Consider the following 27,162-nt stretch of genomic DNA (forward strand, 5'->3'; position numbering starts at 1 on the left):
GAGCGCGCTCAAATCACCGCAGCAATTATGAGCACTATAAACACTGCGCACGTTATCCAGCAGGATATGCAGAACCACAACCTGCAAGAAAAGTGAAACCAGGCGAGGACGAGGCGACTGCAGTGCCGTGACGAGACTGGTGAGGACAGGGACATAGACTTCTGACAAAGTATGGGCCCCTGCAATGTGCACATCATGGTGTCAGTTGAGCAGGTTCATGGTGTGGACCGCTGATTCTGGGCCCGGGAAACAAGCACAGAGTGGTGGGACCGCATAGTGTTACGGGTCTGGGACGATTTCCAGTGGTTGCGAAACTTTCGCATGCGTAAGGGCACTTTCATGGAATTTTGTGACTTGCTTTTCCCTGCCCTGAAGCGCAAGAATACCAAGATGTGAGCAGCCCTCACAATTGAGAAGCGAGTGGCGATAGCCCTGTGGAAGCTTGCAATGCCAGACACCTACCAGTCAGTCGGAAATCAATTTGGAGTGGGCAAATCTACTGTGGCGGCTGCTGTGATGCAAGTAGCCAATGCTATCACTGAGCTGCTGATATCAAGGGTAGTGACTCTGGGAAATGTGCAGGTCATAGTGGATGGCTTTGCTGCAATGGGATTCCCTAACTGTGGTGAGGTGATAGATGGAACGCATATCTCTATCTTGGCACTGGAGCACCAAGGCAGCGAGTACATAAACCGCAAGGGGTACTTTTCAATGGTGCTGCAAGCACTGGTGGATCACAAGGGACATTTCACCAACATCAACATGGGATGGCCGGAAAAGGTACATCTTCAGGGAAAGGGACTTTCTTTCCAGACTAGAAAATAACTGTTGGGGATGTTGAAATGTCTATAGTTATCCTTGGGGACCCAGCCTACCCCTTAATGCTATGGCTCATGAAACCATACACAGGCAACCTGGACAGTAGTCAAGAGCTGTTCAACTAGAGGCTGAGCAAGTGCAGGATGGTGGTAAAATGTGCATTTGGGAGTTTAAAAGCACGATGGCGGAGTTTACTGACTCGGTTAGACCTCAGCGAAACTAATATTCCCATTGTTATTACTGCTTGCTGTGAGCTCCACAATATCTGTGAGAGTAAGGGGGAGACGTTTATGGCAGGGTGGGAGATTGAGGCAAATCGCCTGGCCACTGATTACGCGCAGTCAGACCCCAGAGCGGTTAGAAGAGTACAGGAGGGCGCGGTGCGCATCAGAGAAGCTTTGAAAACCAGTTTCAGGAATGTCCAGGCTACGGTGTGAAAGTTCTGTTTGTTTCTCCTTGATGGACCCCTCGAGCCCCCCCGATTTCACTCTACTTTCCTGTATGCTAAGCACCCTCCCCTCCCCTCTTCAATCACCGCTTGCAGAGGCAATAAAGTCATTGTTGCTTCACGTTCGTGCATTCTTTATTCATTCGTCACACAAATAGCCCGGGAGGGGTGGCGGAGGAGGGAAGCACCGGGTGGGGTGGTGGAGGAGGGAAGGACAAGGCCACACAGCACGTTAAAACTTATTGAATGCCAGCCTTCTGTTGCTTGGGCAATCCTCTGGAGTGGATTGGCTGGGTGGCCGGAGGCCCCCACGCCACGTTCTTGGGCGTCTGGGTGAGGAGTTTATGGAACTTGAGGAGGAGGGCGGTTGGTTACACAGGGGCTGTAGTGGCGGTCTGTGTTTCTGCTGCCTTTCCTGCAGCTCAACCATACGCTGGAGCATACGAGTTTGATCCTCCAGCAGCCTGAGCATTGACTCCTGCCTTCTTTCAGCAAGCTGACGCCACCTACCATTTTCAGCCTGCCCCCTCTCCTCGCCGTCATATTCTGTTTTCCTGCACTCTGAGATTGTCTGCCTCCACGTATTTTGCTGTGCTCTGTCAGTGTGGGAGGACAACATGAGGTCAGAGAACATTTCATCACAAGTGCGTTTTTTTCGCCTTCTAATCTTCGCTAGCCTATGGGAAGGAGAAACATCTGCAGCTGGTGGAGGGGAAAAAAAAGGGAGAGTGGTAGTTAAAAAGACACATTTTATAGAACATTGGGTACACTCTCTTTCATGGTAAACCTTGCTGTTAACATTACATAGCACATGTGCTTTCATTACAAGGTCACATTTTGCTTTTTATTGAGGGTATGCCGTTTTGGTGTGAGAGATTATTCACGCAGGGCTGGGCAGCAGAATTCGGCTTGCAGGCAGCCATGGTAAGCCACAGTCTTTTGGCTTCTTTAACCTTCATAACATGTGGGAATGGTTTCAAACAGCAGCGCCCTCATTTCCCATACGAAGTAGCCGTTGGGTTGGCCATTAAAAATGGGTTGGCAGTTTAAAAGGAGGGACTGTGGTTTTTGGGTTCACGTGTAGCAGAAACCCAACTACCCCCCCCCCATACACACACACACAATTCTCTGGGATAATGGCTTCACCCCTCCCCCCACTGCGTGGCTAACAGCGGGGAAGATTTCTATTCAGCCACAGGCAATCAGCTCAGCAGGAACAGGCACCTCTGAATGTTCGCTTACTAAAACCACCCTATTTCAACCAGGTGACCATGAATATCACTCTCCTGAGATAAAGAACGGATGTTGTTTGAATGCTAGTAAACACGGGGACCATAAGCTGCAATGCTTTGTTCTGCAGTGATTCCTGACTGTGCTACTGGCCTGGCATGGTAAAGTTTCCTACCATGGAGGACGGAATAAGGCTACCCTCCCCAGAAACCTTTTGCAAAGGCTTTGGGAGTACATCCAGGAGAGCTTTATGGAGATGTCCCTGGAGGATTCCCGCTCCATCCCCAGACACGTTAACAGACTTTTCCAGTAGCTGTACTGGCCGTGAATGCCAGGGCTAATTAATCATTAAACATGCTTGCTTTTAAACCATGTATAATATTTACAAAGGTACACTCACCAGAGGTCCCTTCTCCACATTCAGGGTCCGGGAGCCCACCTTGGGTGGGTTTGGGGGGTACTGGGTCCAGGTCCAAGCAGATCCTGGCTGTTGGGGAAACTGGTTTCTCGGCTTCCTTGCTGTGAGCTATCTACAACCTCCTCATCATCGTCATCTTCATTGCTCCCAAAACCTGCTTCCATGTTGCCTCCCACTCCTTGGACAGAGTCAAAGCACAGGGTTGGGGTAGTAGTGGCTGCACCCTCTATAATGGCATGCAGCTCATCATAGAAGCAGCATGTCTGGAGCTCTGAACTGGAGCAGCCATTTGCCTCTCTGTTTTTTTGGTAGGCTTGCCTGAGCTCCTTAATTTTCACGCAGCACTGCTGCGGGTCCCTGTTATAGCCTCTGTCCTTTATGTGATTGAAGATTTTTTTTCAAATATTTTTGCATTTCATCTTCTTGAACGGAGTTCTGCCAGCACGGATTCGTCTCCCCATACAGCGATCAGATCCTGTACCTCCCGTTTGGTCCATGCTGGAGCTCTTTGGCGATTCTGGGACTGCATAGTCTCCTGTGATGATGAGCTCTGCATGGTGACCTGTGCAGGTGAGCTCGCCACGCTGGCCAAACAGGAAATGAGATTCAAAAGTTCGTGGGCCTTTTCCTGCATACCTGGCCAGTGCAGGCTGAGTTGAGAGCGCTGTCCAGAGCGGTCACAACTGAGCACTCTGGGATAGCTCCCAGAGGCCAATACCATCGAATTGTGTCCACAGTACCCCAAATTCGATCCGGCCAGGCTGATTTCAGCGCTAATCCTCATCAGGGCTGGAGTAAAGAAATTGATTTTAAGAGCCCTTTAAGTTGAAAAAAAGGGCTTTATCGTGTGGACGGGTGCAGGGTTAAATTGAGAACGCTGCTAAATTCGACCTAAACTCGTAGCATAGACTAGGTCTTAGACTACATGCTTAGGGATAGAAGGCTCTTTCTTACTATGTGTATGTACAGTGCCTAACATAATGTGGCTTTGATCTCAGTTGGAGCCTTTTGGCCTGCTATAATACAAATAATGAAGAATAATGCTATAACTAAAACTAGAGTTTTGAGTGCTGACTCAGTTTTTCCCTGTTTCCCTCTGGTGTAGGCTCTCAAGAAAAGCATGCAGTTGTTCAATGGTTCTCTCGTATTACAGAGCTACCACTCAATAAACGGAAACTGCTGCAAAGAGAGGTTTCTCCCCAGGAGATATTTTTGGATAAAGGTCCTGGATATGACACTGACATAAATGTGGAGACCATCATTAAAAACGTGAAGGTGCGTACTCGGGTCACGCTCTGCATGCAGGAAAGGAGGGGATGGAAGAACTTTGGAAAGCCTAAAGCAAGGGTGGAACCACTTATTTGCTCTCATGAAACCTATTTGAATTCTTAATGCAGCTCTGTAGGGATGTTGGGAATCATTAATACTTAGACTCCTGGGGGAATTCTGCACATCTTCTGACGCACAGAATTCCTCTGTCCCGCATAATTTTACAGTTTTCCACAAAAAATACATTTTGCCTAAGTGCTGCCTTTTGGCCACCAGAGGCCTCTGGTGGGCAAAAGGCAGAACTGCAGCACTTCTGGGGCAGAAAGAATCCCCCGCCCCCCACCAGTAAATAAAATAAAATATAAAATAAAATGTCTAGTGCTGCAGAATTCCTCCAGGAGTAGAAATTCATCACAGCACCCTGCCCACAGAGCCAGGTTAGAACAGAGTGAGGTGCACATGGCTGCTGTGGGAGGGGGGAATCACAGGCTGGGGTTCAGAATGGCTAACGGGAGGGACAGACTGGGGTATGGTCTCAGGAGCTAGTTGGGTGACAACGTTGAGCGTGGGGGGGATGCAGAGACTTGTGGGGATCAGATCGGAGGGGAGGGGAGGGGAGGGGGCAGATGTGCCTGACTGAATGGGAGAGGCTTGGAGTCAGCCAGGATCTGCATGGGGGAGGTTTCCCAACTCCCTAAGAATCTCTCTCTCTTCTCCCCCCCCAAAAATAAAAAACCTTCACCCACCCACCACTCCTCTCAATATCCTCCACTCCTAGGCTCCTTCCTTCTCCTTCAGCTCCTCTGTTTCCCCTGACTCACCCAAGCTTATGCATTACTTCTGACAGGTGCAGGAAATAGAATTCTGTATTATAGTTTAAATAAATTACTCAATGTTCTGTATTAATATGCCAAGTAAGGAATCTGTCAAAAAAAAAAAATTACCAGAATCTTTTTTTTGCTCTGTATTGTTACAGAAATACTTGTTGACAGATATTTTGAACTAAATTACCAAAACAATTGAAACTGGCATGACTATATTATGTTGTTTTGACAAATGAAATATGCAGAATTTTCAAATATTGTGTGCAGAATTTTAAATATTTTGGTGCAGAATTTTTTAAAGTTTTTAATTTTATTTTTTTGGTGCAGAATTCCCCCAGGAGTTGAATACTTAATATGGTCTAACAACAGTGCCCTCTGTAATTCTTCATTACAGGTGTACCAATAGCACAGTCATGGGATAAAATGTTAAGATACATGATTAGGAAAAATAACAAAGAACTAAGTAAATAGCAGATACTAAAGGGTGACTTGATATTTTTCTCCATTTATAGGTGATACCTTTGGCCCCAGAGGAGGCGGTGCCTGTTAGGTCAAATGGAAAACAGATATTCTTTGTAAAGGAATCTTGGGATGGGAAATGCTTTAAGCCTCTGTCTCCCGGCTTATTGTCTGAGCTGAAAGAAGCTGAGAAAAAGAAAAGAGTTGGTAGCCCAAGCCCTTTAACTGACTGCCAGGTGTTTCCTTCGGACTTCATTTGCTCCTTGAAAACAGAGACTGACAGAGTCACTCGGAGTACCATGAAAACCAAGAACTTTCAGATGGAAATAGAATCAAGACACTCTGCTTCCAAGTCCTCCCTGTCTAAGGAGAGACATTCCCAAAGGGTGGCAAATGGCATTAACACCCCAGGAGCAAGGAAGAAGTTACAGCTAAACAGTATGTACACAGCAATACTTTATCGAATGTAATACTTTTTGTTTTACTAGTAATTTGGCAACTAGTAGTAAACCTAATAGCAGAGTTGCTGGACTTGGAGACTGAAGTCTTGTGTTTATCCATAGTACAGAGAGAGGCAGCTCTCTGAGTAACTCCTGTGGGCCTGGCCTTCCTCTAGCTGCTGTGATCTCACTGCCAGGTCTTTTCACTTGGGAATGTGGTAAATGGGGCTTATAGGGAGTACAGTCTTTCAGCAAGTGTGTTCTTGTTTTGGGTAGTAGCAGCATCAAGAGCAAGAGTCCCATCTCTACCTGCTTCATAGCTGATCCAGCCACTGAATATGTCATAAGGAACGGATATAAGATGCTGACCAGTATGGGATCAGCACATTGAGGATGGCTACCCCTTTCTATGCAGTTGACAATTGATCATCGTCCCCTTAGTAGCTGGTCTTTTGAGCTGTATTGGAGGTGTATTTTGAGGTGTATTGGAGATCTTTATTACTGCCTGTCATGACAGATTTGCTGAGTAAATACTGCTGGGAATTTTGCACTGAAGGAGGTTATCGTTGGGGAAAGGATGTCACATAAAGAAGAAATAAATAATCCGAAAAGGTAGTCTGGTTTTCCAGTAGATGTAACCGGTGCAAATGCAATATGGCTCTTTGTCCCTTTTAGTTTCTAGACCATGTGCAGTGGTTGAAGACTGCTGCCACCTCTAAGTTAATGGACCTGGATCTTTAACTCAAGCAGTAGAGGTTTGTTCTCAGAAACCCTGGCTTCAGTCCCTGCATGTGACCCATGTTAGCTATGATTAACACAATTGGTGGGCCACTCTCAGGGGTTGAACTGAAGGAGGAAGAAGTAATAGCACACTCCCTTGCTCCACGCTCACCCTAAGCCCCAACCACCAGGGACTGTACTCAATACATTGGGGAGATCTTTGGAATGATTGTCCCTCTTCTTTCTTGTGTTCTTTGATCAGTGAAATAGTAAAAACTGATACTTAAACTAGCCTCTTTAGGCTTCAGAGTTAATGCCCCACAGAGGAACAAACTTTATCTATTTATCTTGCATGTTACTATTATTTCAGGTAGTCCAAAGGCTCAGCCGTTGCATTGAATTGCATTCTGTTCATATAGTAATAGTTACATTTGCAACAATAGGGTCTAGAGATGTAATCTGCATTTTAAATGAAAGATGATACATTGCAGCACAAAATCCATGTGTGACAGAAAAGTGCTGGTTTGCCAAGCTGCCAGAAATCAGCCCAATTTGATCCACATGCTTTAATGGGATGTTGCCTGGGGAATCCATTTAATAATAATTTTCAGTGACTGCTGCTTAGTTAGGAAGTATTAGCAAAAATTTCTTGAAGTGGGAAAGGATTAACCAGTGCTGAAGTTAGTGTGGTGGTCCATTGTGGGATTCCATATTTGTGTCTCAACGATTCTATATCAAATATGCTCAGTTTACAAGCAAAACTTATTTCCAACTGGCAGTCTTGGAAACTCGGTCTGGGATCTGAGTCAAGTTGGGTTCTTTCCTTCTCTCATATCATTACCAATGATAAAAGTTCTGTAGGCCAGCTTTTGTCCTTAGTAATGTCCTTGTGCATTCCCTAGAGTCTTGCATAGATTTGCAGGCGTTCAAATAATTGGAATCTTTGTAAACAGTTTTATAACTTTAATAAACTTTTATAAGTAGTTTTTGTTTGCACAGGAAGGAATTACATTCAGCTCCCTCCTCTCTCAGCTGTGTTGGCTATGCATGGATAACAAATAAGCAGCAGTAAAAACATATTTTAATTACTGTAGCAAATAGGATGTCTCAGTTCAGGTGTGGGGGAGCAAATCTGCTAACTAAGTAGGTGCAATTTTCATGTCATTTTTCAAGAGCAGAAGAATGCTTTGGCTCAGGAATGATATACGTTTGGATAGAATTATAAAGCTCTAGTTGTTTTTTAATACAGAAGTTGCCAAACAAAAAAGAGTGCAGTGAAAATGAATTGGTCTGGTAAGCATAGTATTTTTGTTTTAATGACCTTTGTAAATTGGGGCCATTATTTAAAAGGGATGATAAACTGTCTGTAGGAGTACTAAGAGTTAGATCCCTTTAATTTCAAAGGTACTGGTTTGAGGTTGCTGTAAATCATGCAATGTTCCTGCTATGTTGGTGATTGTAAAATATGTACATCATCTGTCAAGCGGGAGTGTGGAGCAATGGATCAACCAGCACATACACATTGTTGGTAATGTCCCCGCTCTGATGTCTGTCTCCTGTTATGAAGAGTAGGTGGGTACTTCAGTAGACACCGAGGGTCAGATTATTCCAGTCTACTGGTTAAGCATACGTTTAGGTGGCTACTTTGCATTATGGCCTGGCTAGATGAGAGACTGTTTAGCTGCGTATGTGTGCAATCAAGAATACGCATACATCTGGATGTTCACATGCAAACTAACGCTCAGATGAGCTTATACTTGGGAAAGGGGGAATATGGGGCTTGAAAATTCAGACCCTAAATCTGTGTTCCATCTTCTCACAAAGGAAATGTTTTTCATATTAAGTAGTTCAATTATTCATCCTCCATCATGTAACCCTAAAAAGCAGATAGATTATATGTCATGAGTGGCTTGGCAGCTAAGAGTTAACCAAATCAGTCATATTAAAACTTGGTGACCTTTTGTTATGGTGTTGTTTTTTAGGTCCTACGAAATCTAGAAACAAACTCACAGGATGCGATGTTTTAGAACTCTTGGTTGATGACTGTGATGCTTTAGAGGCCCTGGAACCATCAGCTACCAAGAGAACGGTGACATTCACTGAGATTTTGGGCTCACCTCCAAAAATATCTCGCACCAATGGTGAGCCAGACTCACCACTGAGTATCAGGGGAGACTGGTCTAAGCTAGCTGAAACAATAAGGATATCTCCCTACAGAAGGGGCCAAGATTCCAGCCTGAAAGCCAAGAATCTTGATGGGAAAGATGATGACACATGGTAAGTGGCAGCTTTGTTCTAATGCATCTTCGATTGGCACCCCTGTTCTTTGTATCGTTTCCCCTTTTTTTAAAATAAATCATTGTCTTGAAGCAAGATATTATCAAAGATCCTGCAGGAAAGAGCAGGTGCTTCCTGCAAAGATGTCACTGGTTAACAGTAGATGTTCTTTACAGCAAATTGGGGGAATCCAAAAAAAAAAACCACACTCTGAGAAACAAAATATTGGATATGAGTGGTGGTAACTCAGTATTCAGTGCCCTTCCAAAAATACTTATTTTCAACCTAACACTTTTTTAATACTGGGATTTTGGGAAGACTTTTTAGCTTTCATTTTCTTTTCCAAATTGGTTGCTATTTCCTCTATCTGCTTGGGGTAGTGCAGAAAGCTTTACCATGTTTTATATTTTATTTTGCTTCCATTATTCCCTGCCCTCCTACTCAATTTTTATTTAAAAAAAATCCCACTTTGAACAATTTTCCAATCATAGGAGAGTACTGACAGTCTGAAATCCCAAAATATGCTCAAATGCTTTGCCTGCTACTGATGTAGAAAAGCTTTAATAATTACAAGAGGCTTCATGGACCTGGGTTATGGAGGAGCTTCCAAAGCAAATGGTACATGGAGGGGGAGGAATGTAAGGGGTTTGGAAAATGGGGTTGTGAGCTACACAGGTCAGGATGTTAGAGTGAGAAAATGTAGGGGTCCAGGGCAGATATGATGGGGATGCAGAAAGGGGAGGTGGTCTAGTCATGTTGACACTTACAAGTATGTACACTGCCATCATGGACAAAAGCCTCTTCCTCTCCTCATCAATTTCCCCTCACTTGATGTGTATATACCACACAGCTCTAATATCACCCCATGTGTGTAAGCTACACATATATATAGATCTGCTCAAAGATAGCCAAGCTATATTGGGCCTCATAAAATTTGTCATATGAGTCCTTCTTCAGATTTTATGTGCTAATCTATTTAAGTTTGTGGCAAATTTAAAAAAAAAAAAAAAAAAAAAGGAAATTCCCACACAAAAATCTTAGAAAATATACTGAGCAAATTTAATTATCAGCATAATCGCTAAAAACCACAACAAGCAGGAAAAAATTCAGGCCGTCTTTATATTGTACATCATAAAAAAGCAAAAAGGGACACATTTTTCTTTACATGTCCGCTATAAAGAAGTGTTAATATGGAGTAAACATTTGATGGAACTGTGATCTAAAGTCTCTTGGTCACACAGTGTTGGTGTGCTGTTAAATGTTTGTTGTGTTGTACACTCAGAGTCTGCAATGTAGTGCAATTAAGAAATCTAAAAGAATAAAGAGGTATCTGCAATGAATTAAAGTGAGCAATTCACCACAATATGGCCCATCATCTAATGGGCAAGTTGTATTTGTAATGCTATAGGTAGATGTCCCTTTTTTTTCATCAGGCATTTGAACAGTAGAAATGAAGAGGAGGAAACTGAGGAGAGAACCAGGGAATCCAGAAGAACAACCAAACAAGCAGCTACTTCCAAGAGCAATTCTAAAAGCGACACAAAGTAAATCCTGATATTCAAATGATGTTCACATGTCTTATGTTCACTTATTCCAAGAGTGATTTCTGGGTCACTTGACATAAAGACTAGACACAAATAGCTTTGTTCTTTCTCTAGTTTAGCTGAGGAGCAAGAGCTGAAGACCAGGAGTCCAGTGGTGATCCCACGTTCTCATAGGAAATGTGTGCAGAAGACTACTGCTCGCATTGCAGAGCAACTCCGGTAAGTTTTCTCCATTGTGTCTGAGTCAGATTGCCATTGGTGGCTTTCAGCTCTGAGTGTTCACCTAGTCTAATGTTAAAATGCAAATTAAATGAATCTCATTCATGCAAGGAAATAGTTTGTGTGATTGTGAGGCAAATTGTTTGCAAGAAAACTCAAAATCCTTCTGCTGCATTTTCAAATTAAAGCATATACTTTCATCCTTTAATTAAAGTAAACTGCAAGTAAAAAACAAGAAAAATTGTTTTTACCATTACTGTTGTTCTGTGATGTATTAAGACACTCATTTGTTTTTTCCCAAAAATGCTTTCTACATATTGTTTTACTTGATAATTGGGATTTGATGTTTCCACTCTTCTTGCTGGTGGATTCTTTGAGAGGTGAAGTGAAATGGTGACATCACCAATGGCTGAAGCCTGAGTGACAGTTTTTCTAGTTCTCATCTGAGTGGGAGAGGGGTCTTGAGTCCAAGGTCCTGTCCATGGTGCAACTTTTAGTTTAGTTTGTAACCTGGTAGTTACCAGGCCAGTGATCTCTAAATTGGTTTATGTTCACACTTCATATAAAAAACTTATTTAGTAACTGAGGACTAACAGTGTTCACCCCCGGAGCGCTACCAGTTCAGCATGCTTTTCTGAAGTTCAAACAGCACTCTCTCTCTGCCTGTGTACCCAGTTGGACAAGTCCTCCTCCTTCCCACCTATCTAGTGCCCTGCCCCATATGCAGATGCTGCTGCTCTGTATGTGCATCCACCATGCACTGTTTTCCCAGAATCCAGTGAATTAAGGGTTAGACAGCGTAGTAGGTTTGGATGTGCACAATTGAGATAGCAAGACCTCTGCTGTGTGAACAGTTGATGGTGCCATTAAGTGGTTACAAAATCATAGTTAAGTGATGTAGTGCAGACTGGCCTTACATTAGCTGTCCTGAGAGGAGCAAGAACCTGATGTTCCTGATATTACCAATGGGGAGGGGAAGGGGGAAGTGAATATATGTATTTCGAAACAGTGAGGTCATCTTCACACGTCAGAAAAGAAGAGTAGGAAGGGGCACAAACTAAATTTTACTTTACAGTTTGCCTTTAAATATACAGATAAAATAAATATGGTGTGGACTGTATCTTCTGTTTAACTTGCAAATAAACACAAAAAGATTTGGATCTATTTTTGGATTTTATATTGCAGCCCTTCACCATAATATTTGAACACTGTCCATGTAAAATGATAATAGCGGTCCCAAGTGGGCTTTGTGAGGTCACTTTTTGCATGTTGGTGTAAAAACTCTGCTTGAAGCATCTGGAGTGAATACGGTTTCAGAGTAGCAGCCGTGTTAGTCTGTATTTGCAAAAAGAACAGGAGTACTTGTGACACCTTAGAGACTAACAAATTTATTTGAGCATAAGCTTTCGTGAGCTACAGCTCGCTTCAATGAATACGGTCTTTCTAAGGTTAAAAAATAAACTGGAAGGGAGAGGAGTGAATTGAGGCTGTCTTTACACATCATCAAAGGAACAATAAAGAGCACAGATGCAAGTGCTTCACATTAATTAGTACTATAGAACTGCCATCCATATGGGGCAGTCAGACGACCCTATTAATGTTAGCCAATGGCTGCCTTCACTAGTGAATAGATCTCTTCTCACAAAGCCTGACTAAGCCAACATGCTATTCCCCATGTTGGGAAGTCTGTCAAACTCTGGGTCTGGAGAATCGGAAGTAGGCTCTCTGTGGGCCAGGACTGAATCTGTATATTGCCCACTTGTTCGGGTACCTATGATCAGTATTAGCAAGCTACTCTGTAGTGTATACAGAGTTCTGTCCCAGACACTGACAACAGAAACAGCCCAGATGATGTTAGCTGCTATTACAAGTCTTTAAATACTGACACTTGAGCATCCAGAAGCAGCGTGGTAATAGCAAGAAGTTCAACTGCAGCTCCAGAGCAACAAAAATGAGTGTAGAGTATGCAGGATTTAATAACACGATACTTACACTTGATGATCAGCAAACTGACTTTTCTTAAACCGTCCTAGCATAATGACCATGGAAAATTTATGAGGGCAGGTACAAAATCTTTGCCTGCTCATTGCCATGATAATTAGAGAAACGAAACAACAACAAAAAACCTTCTCTTATCAATAATTATTCCCAGGTGACTGAAACGTCGTGCTGCTGTTTTTAGATATTCCTTGTTTGGTTTTTCTAAATCCTCAGTCTGTTTTTCTTTTTTAGTTTTTTAAATATATCTGAGCAGGATCAGGAAGATGACTACCTGCCTAGCACGGACTGCTCTGATTCTAGTAGCAGTGAGGAAGAAGAGAGCATGGTGCCCTCTACACCCAAAAGGAAAACAAGATCAAGCACCAAACTAAGCACCCCAAAATCTTCGAGGAAACCCTCTGATACCACCCCTGCTAAGACCCCCAGAAATGCTGTAAGATTCCTAGAGGCCATTGGCCCGAAAAACATTTGCTCTGGGTTTGTTAGTTCTAAATAAGCCATTTGTTTCATCTGAGTGTTTCATGCATGTATACCAAGGTGAATGAATCATCTGGAGCAAGGTGGCTCAGTGTGCGAAGTAAGGTACTTGCTGAATTATGTATATTGTGCCACTATAAATCAGAAGAGGCCAGCCTTAGGGGAGGAAATGTTTTGGACTGGAGGTGAAAGATAGATGTGCATGTTGTCCTATCTTGTGGATTACGCCTCTGCTTCCTGAAACACAATAGAAATGAAGTCCTTTGAAATCAGTGTTTCTCAAACTGTGGATCAGGACACAGGTCCCTGGCTGATGGTAGATAGAATAAAAAATCAAGAACCAAGAGGTGAGGAGGAATTGAGATGTTGAATAGGGAAGTGGTCCATGAAATAATCTTTCTTTGAAAAAGTGATGTACAGAATACTTGAAGAATCCCACCTTAAAACTGAAACTATTTAAATCTATGTCGCCATTGATGGTCTTCTATGTTTATACAGTGCCTAACAGTGGGGTCCTGATTGGTGACTGGTTCTTCTAGGCACTATGGTAATACAGATAATTGAGGTGCTGTTTGTTTGCTTTGTTTTTCTGTTGGACACTGAAGTTAGACATGAGAGTCACTGACTATTCAGTCTCTCTGGTTCTTGTGGTTTTACAGCATCACAAGGGGAATTGTTTAAATTTAAAAACTCTTCAGATGCTTAAAAGTGTCATGGGATTTTTTTAATTGGGGGTTTCAAATATCCCCCTTAAAAAAAAAAAAAAAAAAAAAAAGCCTAAACTTTGTCTAAATCTTTGTCAGATATCCTTAATAAAGTCCAGCTCTCTCCTCACTTTCAGACCCTGAAATCCTCAAATGATCTTTGAGCATAAACAATCTTTTTCAAATGTAGACAGAAGATGGTCTCTAATATAAATATGTCTAATACTATGCAGAACCTACTTCTAATGTTTGAGGATTTTGACTTTTCTCTGCAGTCTGAGCCAAGAACCCCCAAGACGCCCCGAAATGCTACTCCCAAAATTCCCATTCGAAACCAAGCAACAGAGAAACCAGCCAATGTGCTAGAAGAGGCCCGATTAAGGTAAAGTGTAGCAGAGGGATTATCCTATTACTTCAGCAGAGAAATGAGGAACAAGGGGTAACACCAAGGAAATGCCACCTTTGCTTTATTCCTATGGGGTAAAGGCACACATGCAATTTCCAAGCTAAGGGTTTCCTCAAGAACTGGCAACAGCAGAAGCATCCTTGGTTCAGAGACTAAGGGCAGGAATACTCTTCAGGATTAAAAACATTTAGACTGGTCTATGCATACTAAGGTTAGGTTTCTGGATATGTAAATTTTCTTCCAACATTTTCCTTTCTGCTTCTCAACAATATTCATTACTAAGATCCCTGAGCTACAGAAATTGGTAGCAATATTTATTTTACTCTGCACAATGCTAGAGAATCAATGGGTGTCTCCTACCTTCTGCAGAGCACTTACGTACTGGCTCCCATTAGTGGAAAAAAACCACTAGTTTTTAGTCCTACATGCTCCATTGAAATAAATGCTTGTAGGATTGGCCATGTCTTTCTCTCAACTCCTTCCCTTTACTTGACTGTCTCACCCCCAATACTTCTTGTTATCAGGTTCTTCTATTCCTTCATTCTTTCCTTTTTGTGGTTTTTGTAAATTTGTCTGGGCAAGCAGTAGATGAATTTTCCTGACTTTTGCACATTTGTGCTGTTTGCTTGCGAAGATTAGAGCATGTGGTATCTGGAAGTTTTTGGAGAACATATGTGAAGGCTAGGTTAAGGTCACTTTCTAAAAGACTTTAAGATTTAAGGTTCCTTTTAAAACAAAAAATAAACCAAGTACTCTTACAGTGTAAGGCAGATTCCAGGTATCTCTATGTATTTGTGTGTGTAGGAAGAGGGGGGATTCTTCCCACTTGCCTTTCTACAAGTTGGAGCTTTGAAAACTCTTAAATCTCGACTAGTGTGTTTTCTTTTTTGTTTCAATCAAAGGCTGCACGTTTCCACCATCCCAGGTTCCTTGCCTTGCCGAGAAGAGGAGTTCCAGGATATCTATAATTTTGTAGAAAGCAAACTTATTGATGGAACAGGAGGGTGAGTTGTCTCATGGCCTACTTCTGTATACAGTTGGGGGGTTGGTCAGAGGCACCTATAAGCACTTCAGCAGGCTGTTTGGGTAAATAGAGAGAAATTTTATTCCACTGAAATGCAATTTGGGAAAGGAAAGGAGGCAGTAACCCACCCAGATCATGTTTGTCTGTGGCAGAAGATCAGCAGTAGTCTGTCTTCTAATCTTTCTGAATAAATTATTCCCAATTTGTTGAAATTCATATAATCCTAGCAGTGTTTTGTTTTTGGCTCTACTTGATTAAAAAAAAAAAACTCTCGTGCAGTCTCTGCTTACTCAGATTTCAACTAAAGACTGAGATATCTAGTCAATTTCAGATGTGCTGGGAAAGATTTTTTTTTTTTTTTTGCCTGTTCTATAGAAGCAGTAATAACTCAGCATATAATCTTTATGACCTTGCTGTGAGGCAGGCAAATGTTATCCCCAATGTGCAGGTAGAAAAACTGAAGTTTAGGGATTTGCCCAAGGCAACCGAAGAGAGTCCTTTTCAAAGCTGGGTTTAGAATTTGGGAGTTTCCAGGTCCTGTGTGCAGATCACTGAGATCATGAATGGATCCTCTACTGTTTCAGGTGTATGTACATTTCTGGGGTTCCTGGAACAGGCAAAACAGCAACTGTTCACGAAGTAATTCGTTGTCTCCAAGAAGCAGTAGAAAATGATGAGCTACCATCCTTCCAGTTCATAGAAATCAATGGCATGAAGCTGACTGACCCTCACCAAGCCTATGTGCAAATATTACAGGTGAGCAAGGCCTCTCTGACATATCCCTGATATGAAGGGAAATTGAACTCCAGTCACTTTTCTTTCTCAGATCCCTATACTCAGCCTTATGTGAGCCAGAACTCTAACTAACACATCCCAGCAGTCCTCTCAAGGAACAGCATGCTTTTCTCCTAGGACAGTATTGTAAAGTGATCTTATTTTGGAGATTCCTACTATTAAGGCTGCAGAGATTGTTCCTTGAGTACTCTGATGTATTGAACTTCACCAAGGCGGCAGCACCAAGGAAATCAGGTTTTATAACATCAATTCCTTTAAAAATAATTACAAAATAGATTCCTGATTTTTTTCCCCCCATAACTCTTTGTGCATGCTTGCCTGTGTGTCTGAAAGTTGCTGAGCTGACAATACAAGAACCCACTCTAGCAACAGAATAGTTACCTAAAGGGTGACAGACCTGATAGCCACCATGCTTCAGCCCTGACAAAGAGGGACTGCCTCTGTGGATCATACAGTATTTTCAATCTCCCTGACAAGTTAATCATTAGTATCTCTCTTGAAGCTGCCACAAATGCTGCCAGTTGAGAGGGAAAGTGTGTTATTGTGTAGACACCAGTCTTCTAAGAACTGGACTGAGACCACTAAATAGCCATCAATAGTAACAACTCATAGCCTCTGTCAGTCTAGGCTGTCAAACCAGTGACCTAGAAATGAAAGATTCTGTGTTCTATTACAAGTTTTTTGAAACATCAGTTCCTTCTCTTGCAAGATTCCTGTTCCTAATTAAAGTTCAAGGTTGCATTTGCCCTGGTGGCTGGTGGTATTGGCTGAGCTACAAATATTTCTATGCTAATGTAAGAGAGGTATTTGTTGTGGGGGGGTGTGCAAGTGTAAGGCAGTGGTGAGAGGAGTGCAGGAAAGGTCTGCTGTAGCCATGGCCCTTTGCTCTGCAGTGCAATGAAACCAAGTTCCATGGCAAGCACCTCTCTGTTCCAAGGTACTTTTTTGCCATAAGATATCCATCCTCCCAACTCTGACAAAAACACACACAACTATGGATCATTGTAGAAAACGCTCACTGATGTAAAATAGGTCAAGGATTATTTTCAACAATGATTAGTTTTGACAATAAGGCATTTTCACTGCTTTCCATAAGGTTGGTCTCTGTCAGCCCCATCATTTGTGATGTTATGCCGGCATCCCGGCTTAGAATATCCTTCCTCTCCCCTGGGTTCCAGGCAAAGGGACCTTGTAGCCAATGTAAACTACTCATTTCTCTGGTTCCCCTGGCCTTGACTGCTGCACTGCTCTCCAGGCAGCTCAGCCATTCAACATACACTTCTGGTTCCAGCTACTTCCCTGGCTGAAAGCTTGTCCCACTTTGATTCCCTGACCTGCTGCTATATGGCTCCATGGAACAGTGCAAGGAACAATCGCTGTAATCCATTTGACTCTCCCTTGTGAGGAAAGCAACAGGCAGCTACCAGAAGGTTTTGGCAGAGATCAGGGAGTGAGAAAACAGATCTTCAGGCCCCATGCTGTGGCAAAAATACTGAATTCCATGGCATCTTGGGAAAATGCAAAATTCCATAGCTGGAATCATGGAGTCCATGGGACCTGACTCAGATGACCAAGGGAGTGCACACCTCTCAATTGTTGTTTCAGGCTGTCTTCAGACTGAGGAAGAAAATAATGCATCGATTTACATTCTGTGTTTTCAAGGTTATCTTTGCAATCCTCAGTCCTAGAAACACTTTTTTAAAATGAAAGCTGATATTCTGGAGCACAGTTCTGCAGTCATGGAATTCGTAGTGCCTTGGCTTATAATGTGTGGAAGGGAGAAGAATGTATTTTATATACCCCTTCCTAAACAGTCATGTTTACCTGGTTTTCCTGTACCCACATGATTCTGAACTTGTTGGCTATCTGACTATTATGTGATGTAGTTCTGAAATGGTCACGCTGATTCCTATGCACCTCAAGAACTGCAAAGGAAAAGCTATAATATAGACAGCAGTTTACATTATTACCTCTTGCTTTATAGATCAATTCAGAAGTAAACTTGGAGAAAGATTAGGCAGAAAAGTATTCAGTCCAAGGTCTTTTTGGCTATACATAAATTCTTTAATATGGACCCGAGCTTGCTGGCAGCATGGCTTTCTTATTTCAGGGTCTCTGTGAAGCCCTCTTCAAATGCTTGCTTCTATATTTCTAAGACCATCTTCAAGGGTTTGTTGCAAGATCTCTCTATTTGAACAAGTCATCCATGACCATTATGACCTTCCTTTTAACTAGGTCTTTCCTGATTCCTCGTCTTTTCCTTTATGTCCAGTTTTTGGTAGAGTGATTTGTCTTTTGAGGGCTCCTGAGCCCAGTTCTGTTGTGTTAACTTGTGTGTGTGTAGTGTTCAGCTACTTGGTGATGTGCCATAGACAGATGTCAAACAGACTAAGAATTAGACCCCTAGGTATTGGACTACAGACTGATTAATCTTGTGTACTGTTTAATCTCATTCAGCTACTGACCAGTCAGAAGGTGACAGCAACCCATGCTGCAGAGCTGTTGGCAAAGCTATTCAGCACACCAGGGCCAAAAAGGAAGACCACAGTGCTGATAGTGGATGAGGTGAGAAGGGTCCCACACCCCCTTTACTCTAAATCACGGGGAGTGGATATTTTGGGGGCTAGACGGGAATGCAAGGGGTATTATCAAATGGCCTGTACATGTTTTAAAATTAGAAGACTGTGGGAGATTTAAGGCACCAAAATGAATCTTTTGGGCAATCCTATGAAACTGAATGTACAGAATGAGCCTTTCTGCTGCCTTAGTAGGTTAGACCAACGAGAGCTCATTATAACTCTGCTCTGTGTTGGCTTCCGGTTCGCTTCTAGGTACAATTTAAGAAGTTAGTTACAGTCTGTAAAGCCCTTAAAATAGACTGTGATTCAGCTACAATAGAGGCTGCTTCTTGTCTGGGTGTTTTCTTCTTACTGTGAGAGCAAATTCAGTAATTTTATGGGGACACTGTGTCCTAGTTTGCAAATCTTCTATTTGCAAACTTTTTGCAAATGCATACTATGTGTAGTAATGAAAAACTAATAGACCACACTCGGTGCTGGGATCTTACTCAGATGCACGAGCATCTCGTCTTATAAACCTATTAGTAATAGTAGATTTAGTATTGCAGCAGCACCTAGAGATTCCAGCTGAGACTGGATTCAATGTACAAGTTCTTAGTAAAAGACAATCCCTTCCCTTAAGAGCTTAAAGTCTAAATAGATGAGACAGATACAGGGTGGAAGAATGGAAGTAGTAGTATCTCCATGTTACAGATGATGAAATGAGACAATTTGACAAGATCCCTCACCAAAGGCTCTTAAGCAAAGTAAGCAGCCATGAATATGAGTGATTGTCCTCTCATAGATCAGTACCTGGTTAAAAGATAGGAAACAAAGGGTAGGAATAAATGGTCAGTTTTCACAAGGGAGAGATGTAAATGACGGGTTCCCCCAAGGATCTGTACTGGGATCTGTGTTGTTTAATATATTCATAATTGATCTGGAAAAAGGGGTAAACAGTGAGGTGGCAAAGTTTGCTGATGATACAAAATTATTCAAGATAGATATGTCCAAAGCAGACTGCGAAGTTACAAGGGGAGACCTCAAAATTGGGTTACTGGGCAACAAAATGGCAAAGGAAATTCAATGTTGATAAATGCAAAATAATGTACATTAGAAAACATAATCACAACAAAATGATGGGGTCCATCTGTTACCATTCAAGAAAGAGATTTTGAAATCATTCTAGGTAGTTATCTGAAAACATCTGCTCAGTATGCAGAAGTAGTCAAAAAAACCTTACAATGTTAGGAACCATTAGGAAATGGATAGATAAGACAGAAAATATCGTAATGCCACTATATAAATCCATGATATGCTCCCACCTTGAATTCTGCTTGCAGTTCTAGTTGCACCATCTCAAAAAGATATATTAGAATTGGAAAAAGTAAAGAGAAGGCAGCAAAATTAATTAGAGGTATGGAGAGCTACCATCTGAGGAGAGATTAAAAACACCTGTTTGGGACTGTTCAGCTTGGAAAAGAGATGACTGAGGGTGGACATAATGTGATTTTTGTGGTCCTCTGAATGATGTGGAGAAAGTGAATAAGGAAGTGTTGTTTACCCCTTCAGATAACACAAACCAGGGGTCACCCAACGAAATTAATAGGCGGCAGGTTTAAAACAAACATAAAGAAGTACTTCTTCACATAACGCACAATCAACCTGTGGAACTCGTTGCCAGGGATGTTGTGAAGGTCAAAAGTATAAGTGGTTCAAAAAAGAATTAGATAAGATCATGGAGAATAGGTTCATCAATTGCTATTAGCCAAGCTGGTCAGGGATGCAACACCATGCTCTGGGTGTTCCTAAACCTCTAACTGTTAGAAGCTGTGACTGGACAACAGAGGATGGATCACTCGATAAATTGTGCTGTTCTATTTGTTCTCTGTGAGGCATCTGGCAGCGGCCACTGTCAGAGGACAGATATACTGGGCTATATGGAGCATTGGTCTCGTCCAATATGGCCATTCTTATGAGACAGAGATGTGAAATGACCAGATCATATAGGAAGTCTGTGGCAGGGCCAGATATTGAACCTACATCTCCTGAGTCTTTATCAGGTTTCTTAACCACAAGACCATCCTTCCTCTCCAATTAACATCAGTCTCCTTTCTCTCCTGGGTCCAGCTTGACCTCCTGTGGACCCGAAAGCAGGATGTGATGTACAATCTATTTGACTGGCCAACCCAAAAGCAAGCCAAGCTGATCATCCTGGCCATTGCTAACACCATGGATTTGCCGGAGAGGATCATGATGAACAGAGTAGCTAGCAGACTGGTATGTCCTGACAGCTTTGTTGTTATGCTGAGAGGTGATATGGGGAGATTATTGCAGTCCAGTGTGATTGGGAAGAGGCAGAGGGTGAGCAACATTACAGAAGTAAACCTAAAATATTGCCTTTTTAGTTCCTTCTCTCAAGGGGGGGAAGAGTGGATGATGAATGTTCTGGATCCAAAGAAAGGAAATGCAGGAGCCAGCTCACTAATTACAGGCTATATCAAGAAGGGGAGCCCTCTGTATTCTTTCGTGTCAGGATGAATTAGGGAAATTGGAGCCAGATGACTTTATAAAATTTGCAATTGTACATATTAGGATTTGGATAATCACATGTCATATTTCACTGGGTAAACTGATTGCTCCAGGGTCAGAGAAAATTCCTTTGCTACTCATCCCCATCACATCATTGCACAATGGCTTATTGCCTTTCTCTGAAGTATAAGGTGTTGCCTACTTCGGGACAGAATATTGGACATGGTCTGATCCAGTGTGTAACAAATTATATTTTCCTAACCATATTTTCAATGCTGTTCAGAACAGTGGCTTGTTAAAATTGGACCAGGATTGCAGATTGATTCCTTCAGTGACTTTCAGATCTCAGTTTACAAGTAAAATTATTTTTTCTAAATGCCAGGCCTGCAAACTTAACCTGAGATCTGATTACTTTTTGGTTCATGTATAATCAATAGAAATAAAGATTCTGGGTAGTTCTAAATTCTGTTGTCTTGTGGAACATTGAAGGCAGTAGGTTGCACAGGTGCAACCAAAGGCACAGTTTGGCCCTACAATTGACATTTAGTTAATACGATTGATGCCTGGAACAGAACTAATAGTTACTAACTGTCCAGGGATAACAGGAGTACTTTATTTGAGCATAAGGTGCCACAAGTACTCCTTTTCTTTTTGCCAATACAGACTAACACCGCTGTTACTCTGAAAGGAGTACTTTAGCCATTAAAGTCAGCAGTTAAGACTTCGCATGTTTATGTACACACTCAGGTATATATGTTAAGTGAGAAAGGGCTATTTTTACATAGAGTAGAGCCTCTCCTTGAGTGATTCTGAGACAAATGGGTCACATTGAAAAGCTTCCTTTACTGGGGCAGCCTGATGGCCCATAGTTTCTGTGCTGGAAACCTGCATTTTGAAAGTAGGTGCTCCTTCTTCTCAGGGCCATTGCAGTGGGGGCAGGCCATGCTGGCAGCTTCCCTGGAGAGTTTCAATGGCTTTCACTTGCACGGGTGCACCTTTTTCTTTTGCATGTATGGTGCAGCAACGATGAAAGTTTTGAACTGGTCTTGGGGGATGAATGGAGAGACTGCTCCCACTGCAGAAGTTGAAAAAGTTATCCATAGCAAGCCATGCTTGTGAGAAGATTGACAATGAGCTATTTTGGAAGCTGTTAATGCACAGGCCCCAATGTGTGTGAAGGGGACGTAGAACAGCCTCTAAGGGTATGTCTACACAGCAAATAAAAACCCGTGGTTGGCCCATGCCAGCCAACTCAGGATTGCAGGGTTTGGGCTGTGGGGCTATTTCATTGCTGTGTAGACTTTGAGCTTAGGCTGGAGCCTGAGCTCTAGGACCCTCTATGGAGCTCTGGCTCCAGCCTAAGCTCAAAGTCTACACAGCAATGAAATAGTCCCACAGTCTAAGCCCCACGACCCCGATGGCATGGGCTAGCCATGGATGGATGGCATGGGCTAGCCATGAGTTTTTCTTTGCTGTGTAGATATGACATACCCTAAGAGTTTTAATTGGTGAAGAGGGGACGCTTTCCTTAAGAGTCAAGAAATAATTTAGACAAGCACTCCTTGCTGTGAAATTACACAGCATCAATAAATCCATACTGTATGTTAACAAGTAAATAATTCTTACTCATTTGTTCTCTATAGGGTCTCACCAGAATGTCCTTCCAGCCCTACACCTACAAACAGTTACAGCAGATTATCTCATCCAGGCTGAACCACATAAAAGCATTTGAAGAGGATGCAATCCAGCTAGTTTCCAGAAAGGTAAACACAGTACAGGACTGGGTTATCTGTGTTGTACCATTAAGTGAGGGGGTTAGTGTCAGAGGAGCATAATAGACTGTAGCCAGTAATGGGGAGCAGACCCATCCCCATGGTTGGACATTTCATTCCAACGGTGGAGGAGGATGCTGGCACTGTGCCCTCAACAGACTGGTGTGCAGAGCAGTGCTGTAAGGTGTGATGCTGGAGCAATCTGTTTGCCTGTTCCCTCTTGGTTCAATAATCTCACACAGTAATGAAGACTAGGAACATTGCAGTAGGATCCCGATAATATAAAGTGATGTTATCTCTCTCTAGTATTTGGCATAATGTGAATTACTGTGTGGCCTTGCAAAAATTAGTCTGATAATCATGATGGAAATATCCAGATCCACCTTCTTCAATGAGATGATGTTCAGGCTCCAAAGTACTTCTCACCATTCTGTCTCTCTTATTGGGAACCTGTTGTGCTTCCAGATTGGTACACTCCTTCTGATAGGGGCCAATTAACTGATTAATATTTAATTTATTGTAGTCAATAACACTCCAAATTAAGATGTATAAATAGTTTAAAATGTCTCTGTTATTGTATGTTGTTAATATTGATCATTACAACCTTCTTTGAGATACACATTAGCTCACTAATTCTCACTGTTAATTGCAAACCAATAATTCTCTTTAAAAAACCCACAATCGTAACTTACTTCTTGACATGGATTTAATAATAGTGAGGTGCCTTTTCCTGACTTCATTGCTATTGCAAAACACAAATTGGTATGCTATGAAATATTCTCACAAATTGTCAAAATTAAAAAAAACATTTTTATGAACTAGCTTGGATTTTGGTACAATTAATAATGTTAATTTTGCAGATTAGTCAGTAATCTGCAATGGGTCTTCTGGTCAGTGTGATTTTTTTTTTTTTTTTTTTTAAAAGAGATTGCGCTCTGTAAGAACAATCACTTATGGCCAGATTTTCAAAAGTATTGCTGACTTGTCTCCTATTGATAACAAGGGGAGCTGTAAGTGTTGAGCACCTTTGAAAATTAGGCCACTACCATATTTCTCTCTCACAAATTCTTTCCTGTGTTAAAATGTAAACTACAGATAAAATTTTCAAAAGTGCTTAAGGGACTTTCAATGGGTGTTGGGCATGAAATATCAGGCACTTTTGAAAATCCCCCAGCTATATATTTGGGGAAAGCCTTTTGCAATGTTCTCCTGCAGTCTGTTAGAAACAACAGAAGACCAAGCATTACTGAGTGATAAACACCTGTGTGTATTGCTCATGGTATGATTTTTTTCTGGTTGAAAATGGATTAGAATACAGATTATGGGTAAGATTTTCAAAAATTCCCGATGTTGACCTAACTCTACTCCCATTGAAGTTGGTGGGAGTTTTATCATAAACTTTGATGGGTGCAGAGTTGAGCCAATGCAGAGAGGTTTTTAAAAATCCCACCCTATATGTGGAACTTGTTGTTATACATGTATCTTTACAGCAATTGATGAAATGACCAGATTGGATTTTTGGGTTTGATCAATAAAAGTTACATTTTTAAAACAAGGATCTCTAGGAATGGCTGTCTACAGTGGCACAGCTCTGCTGATTTTAAAAGAACCCTGTCAATTCTTGTTGCTGTTTCTCAGCTGCTGGAAAAGTACTACTATTGACGTGATGCTTTTCCTTTTCAGGTAGCAGCATTATCTGGTGATGCAAGGCGTTGTCTTGATATCTGTAGAAGGTCCACTGAGATCTGCGAGTTCTCGAGCCAGAAAAGTACCTCTGGATTGGTCAGCATGGCCCATGTAATGAAAGCTATAGATGAAATGTTTTCATCCCCTTATATAAATTCAATCAGGTAAAATTGCAGTTTAGAGGTATCTTTCCATATTTCTGCCCCAAACTCGAGACCAATTATATAGTTTTTGTTTATCTGGGAGAATATGTAATATCTGCACTTATATCAAGCACTTTACAAACTTTGTTTCACAGCACCTTTAGGAGGGTAGAAAGCATTCCTCTTTTCCAGATGAAGGTACAGAATAAGTGCTTTGTTGTGGCAAGCGACAGGTCTGGGAAGAATGCAAGAATTCTGATTCCCATTTAAACTGGATTCTTTCTTTAGCATCAGGAAATTCTGCAGGCCAAATTAGTCTCTCAGTTAAATTTGTGGAACACAATTGCCTTCAGTGCATTTGCACAGGTTGTAACTGACATGAATTTAGAAAGCTGTTCATGAAACTCAAGAAAGGAGAGAATCTAGCCTCAGTTCTGCAGAGCTTAATGGGAGAAAGAGTATATTTATTTTAGTCAGTAGAGCAAGCAGATATGACTTGAAGGCACACATGGAACAGATGCCTTCAGTAAGAAGGTGTCATTTTTACAGAGTAGAACTGTGCTTTAAATATTTATTTTAGGTGAAAACTAGAACGTGAAATTCTTAATTCACAAATGTAAATCATTCATAACATACCGAGCATTGCACATGCTCCAGTTTTTCATTTGCTGAGATACAGACTTGTTCACCAGTAAGACAAATACAAATATAATTAGGTGCTGGAATTTTTTAATTCCACAGATCTGCCATATTAAAGTACTTGCACTCTGCTATCTAGGTACCTATATATGGTCCCATCACTATAGTATGTGAGTGCTTGTAAACAGTGGCATGATGATTAAACTGCATGAAATGTTTCTAAATAACTTGTAAAGCCTTGTGTTACAATATATGGGGCGAAATGTGACACGAGAGTATGTTGGCAGGGCGATGAACTAAATAATCTTACCTTCTTAGGCAGAAAAGGGAAAAAATGTATGTAATGCTTTTCAGCAAGGCCTTATTAGATATTTCCTACACCTCAAACCACCTCCTACGAGTCAGTGAAGTCCTAGATTTGGTTGAACAAGATTGGTAGTAAGACTTTCCTATTCTCTTTCAGGAATGCTTCATTGCATGAGCAAATGTTCCTGAAAGCAATTATAGCAGAGTTTCGCAGGTCAGGGCTCGAGGAAGCAACAGTTCAACAGGTACATTTACTATTTTTTTTTAAAACTTGGACATTAGCTTTTGTCTTAATTGTTTGACTATTTTCAAAGTGTAAATCTATTGAAACAAATCATAGGAGCAAAGATAATATATGTTTCAGAGTAGCAGCCGTGTTAGTCTGTATTCGCAAAAAGAAAAGGAGTACTTGTGGCACCTTAGAGACTAACAAATTTATAAATTTGTTAGTCTCTAAGGTGCCACAAGTACTCCTTTTCTTTTTAAGATAATATATGTAATTGATATAACCCTGTTCACAAAAGCTAAGGAAGATGAGAATGGAAAGGTCTTGATAGAACAAAAAACATAGATGCTGGCATCCTAATTTATTGTATGTATTTGTATGGTTGAGTCATAGAGGAAACTTAGCTGAGTTACAATTTCTTACTTTCTTGACATAGTCCTAATGTTCTGTGTTTAACAGCATGTGTGTCATCTTCACTCCAAACAGATTCAATTGTTTGTTTCTCCCCTTCCATAGAGGTTGAGAGTAGAAAGCCTATCTTTTCCACCTCTTCTGTTTCCTGTTCCAATCTAATATAGTGACTAAATTGAGTTGTATCTTGTTCCTCTAGATCTATCATCAGCATGTAGCACTGTGTAGGATTGAAGGTCTGCAAATTCCTACGGTATCAGAAATTATGGCAATTTGCTCAAGACTTGGTGCCTGCCGTTTCTTGCTGGTAGAGTCCAGTAATAAATACCTGCACGTGCGGGTGCGCCTGAATATCAGCCAAGATGATGTCATGTATGCACTCAAGCAGGAATAAGACAACAGAGGTTTTGTGTATATTTATAGGTGTAAATATTTTAAAAATTGTTAAACTTTTAAAAAGACTGGTTTTAAAAAGTTGTGTTGATAAAAATTGAACATACCAGAAACCGTTGTTTTTAAACTCTTTGCTTAAATTTTTAATCAATTAAAGCACTTTTTTGTATAATAAAGAATTCCTTACTAAGTGTTTTATACCGTGCATTTAAATCACTTGTTTTGAATGTTTTTCGGTGCTACAGTAAGTGGTATGTTCAGTAGGTGGCACTCTCTCCTCTGAGCCAGTACTTGAAAGAGCACCATAAAACAGAGTGGAAGGTGCCCTCTTTCAAATAAGCTGTGGAAAAATGTGAAAACTGAGATTTTGACCACTTATGGTTGCTAAAGATGCTAAAGCACTTTTTGCAAGAGTAGGGGTA

The 27,162-nt window shown here is 41.5% G+C and overlaps 1 protein-coding gene across 2 annotated transcripts in view; it reads left to right on the forward strand.

The window, feature by feature from the left end:
• Positions 1–26,930, forward strand: part of ORC1 (origin recognition complex subunit 1) — a 41,058-nt gene extending 14,128 nt beyond the window's left edge. Inside the window, exons 4-18 of one of the 2 annotated variants that reach the window (XM_043491251.1) lie at positions 4,021–4,190; positions 5,521–5,905; positions 8,610–8,904; positions 10,338–10,448; positions 10,563–10,667; positions 12,900–13,101; positions 14,125–14,231; positions 15,158–15,259; positions 15,864–16,035; positions 18,532–18,639; positions 20,763–20,912; positions 22,808–22,927; positions 24,620–24,786; positions 25,868–26,058; positions 26,198–26,538. In XM_043491251.1, the coding sequence (XP_043347186.1) occupies positions 4,021–4,190; positions 5,521–5,905; positions 8,610–8,904; positions 10,338–10,448; positions 10,563–10,667; positions 12,900–13,101; positions 14,125–14,231; positions 15,158–15,259; positions 15,864–16,035; positions 18,532–18,639; positions 20,763–20,912; positions 22,808–22,927; positions 24,620–24,786; positions 25,868–26,012 (2,339 nt within the window). In that variant the 3' untranslated portion in view covers positions 26,013–26,058; positions 26,198–26,538. The other variant, XM_038414347.2, reaches the window with a different exon arrangement.
• The last annotated feature ends 232 nt before the right edge of the window (positions 26,931–27,162 follow it).

Source organism: Dermochelys coriacea, chromosome 8, assembly GCF_009764565.3.
Source record: "Dermochelys coriacea isolate rDerCor1 chromosome 8, rDerCor1.pri.v4, whole genome shotgun sequence".
Lineage (NCBI taxonomy): Eukaryota > Metazoa > Chordata > Testudines > Dermochelyidae > Dermochelys > Dermochelys coriacea.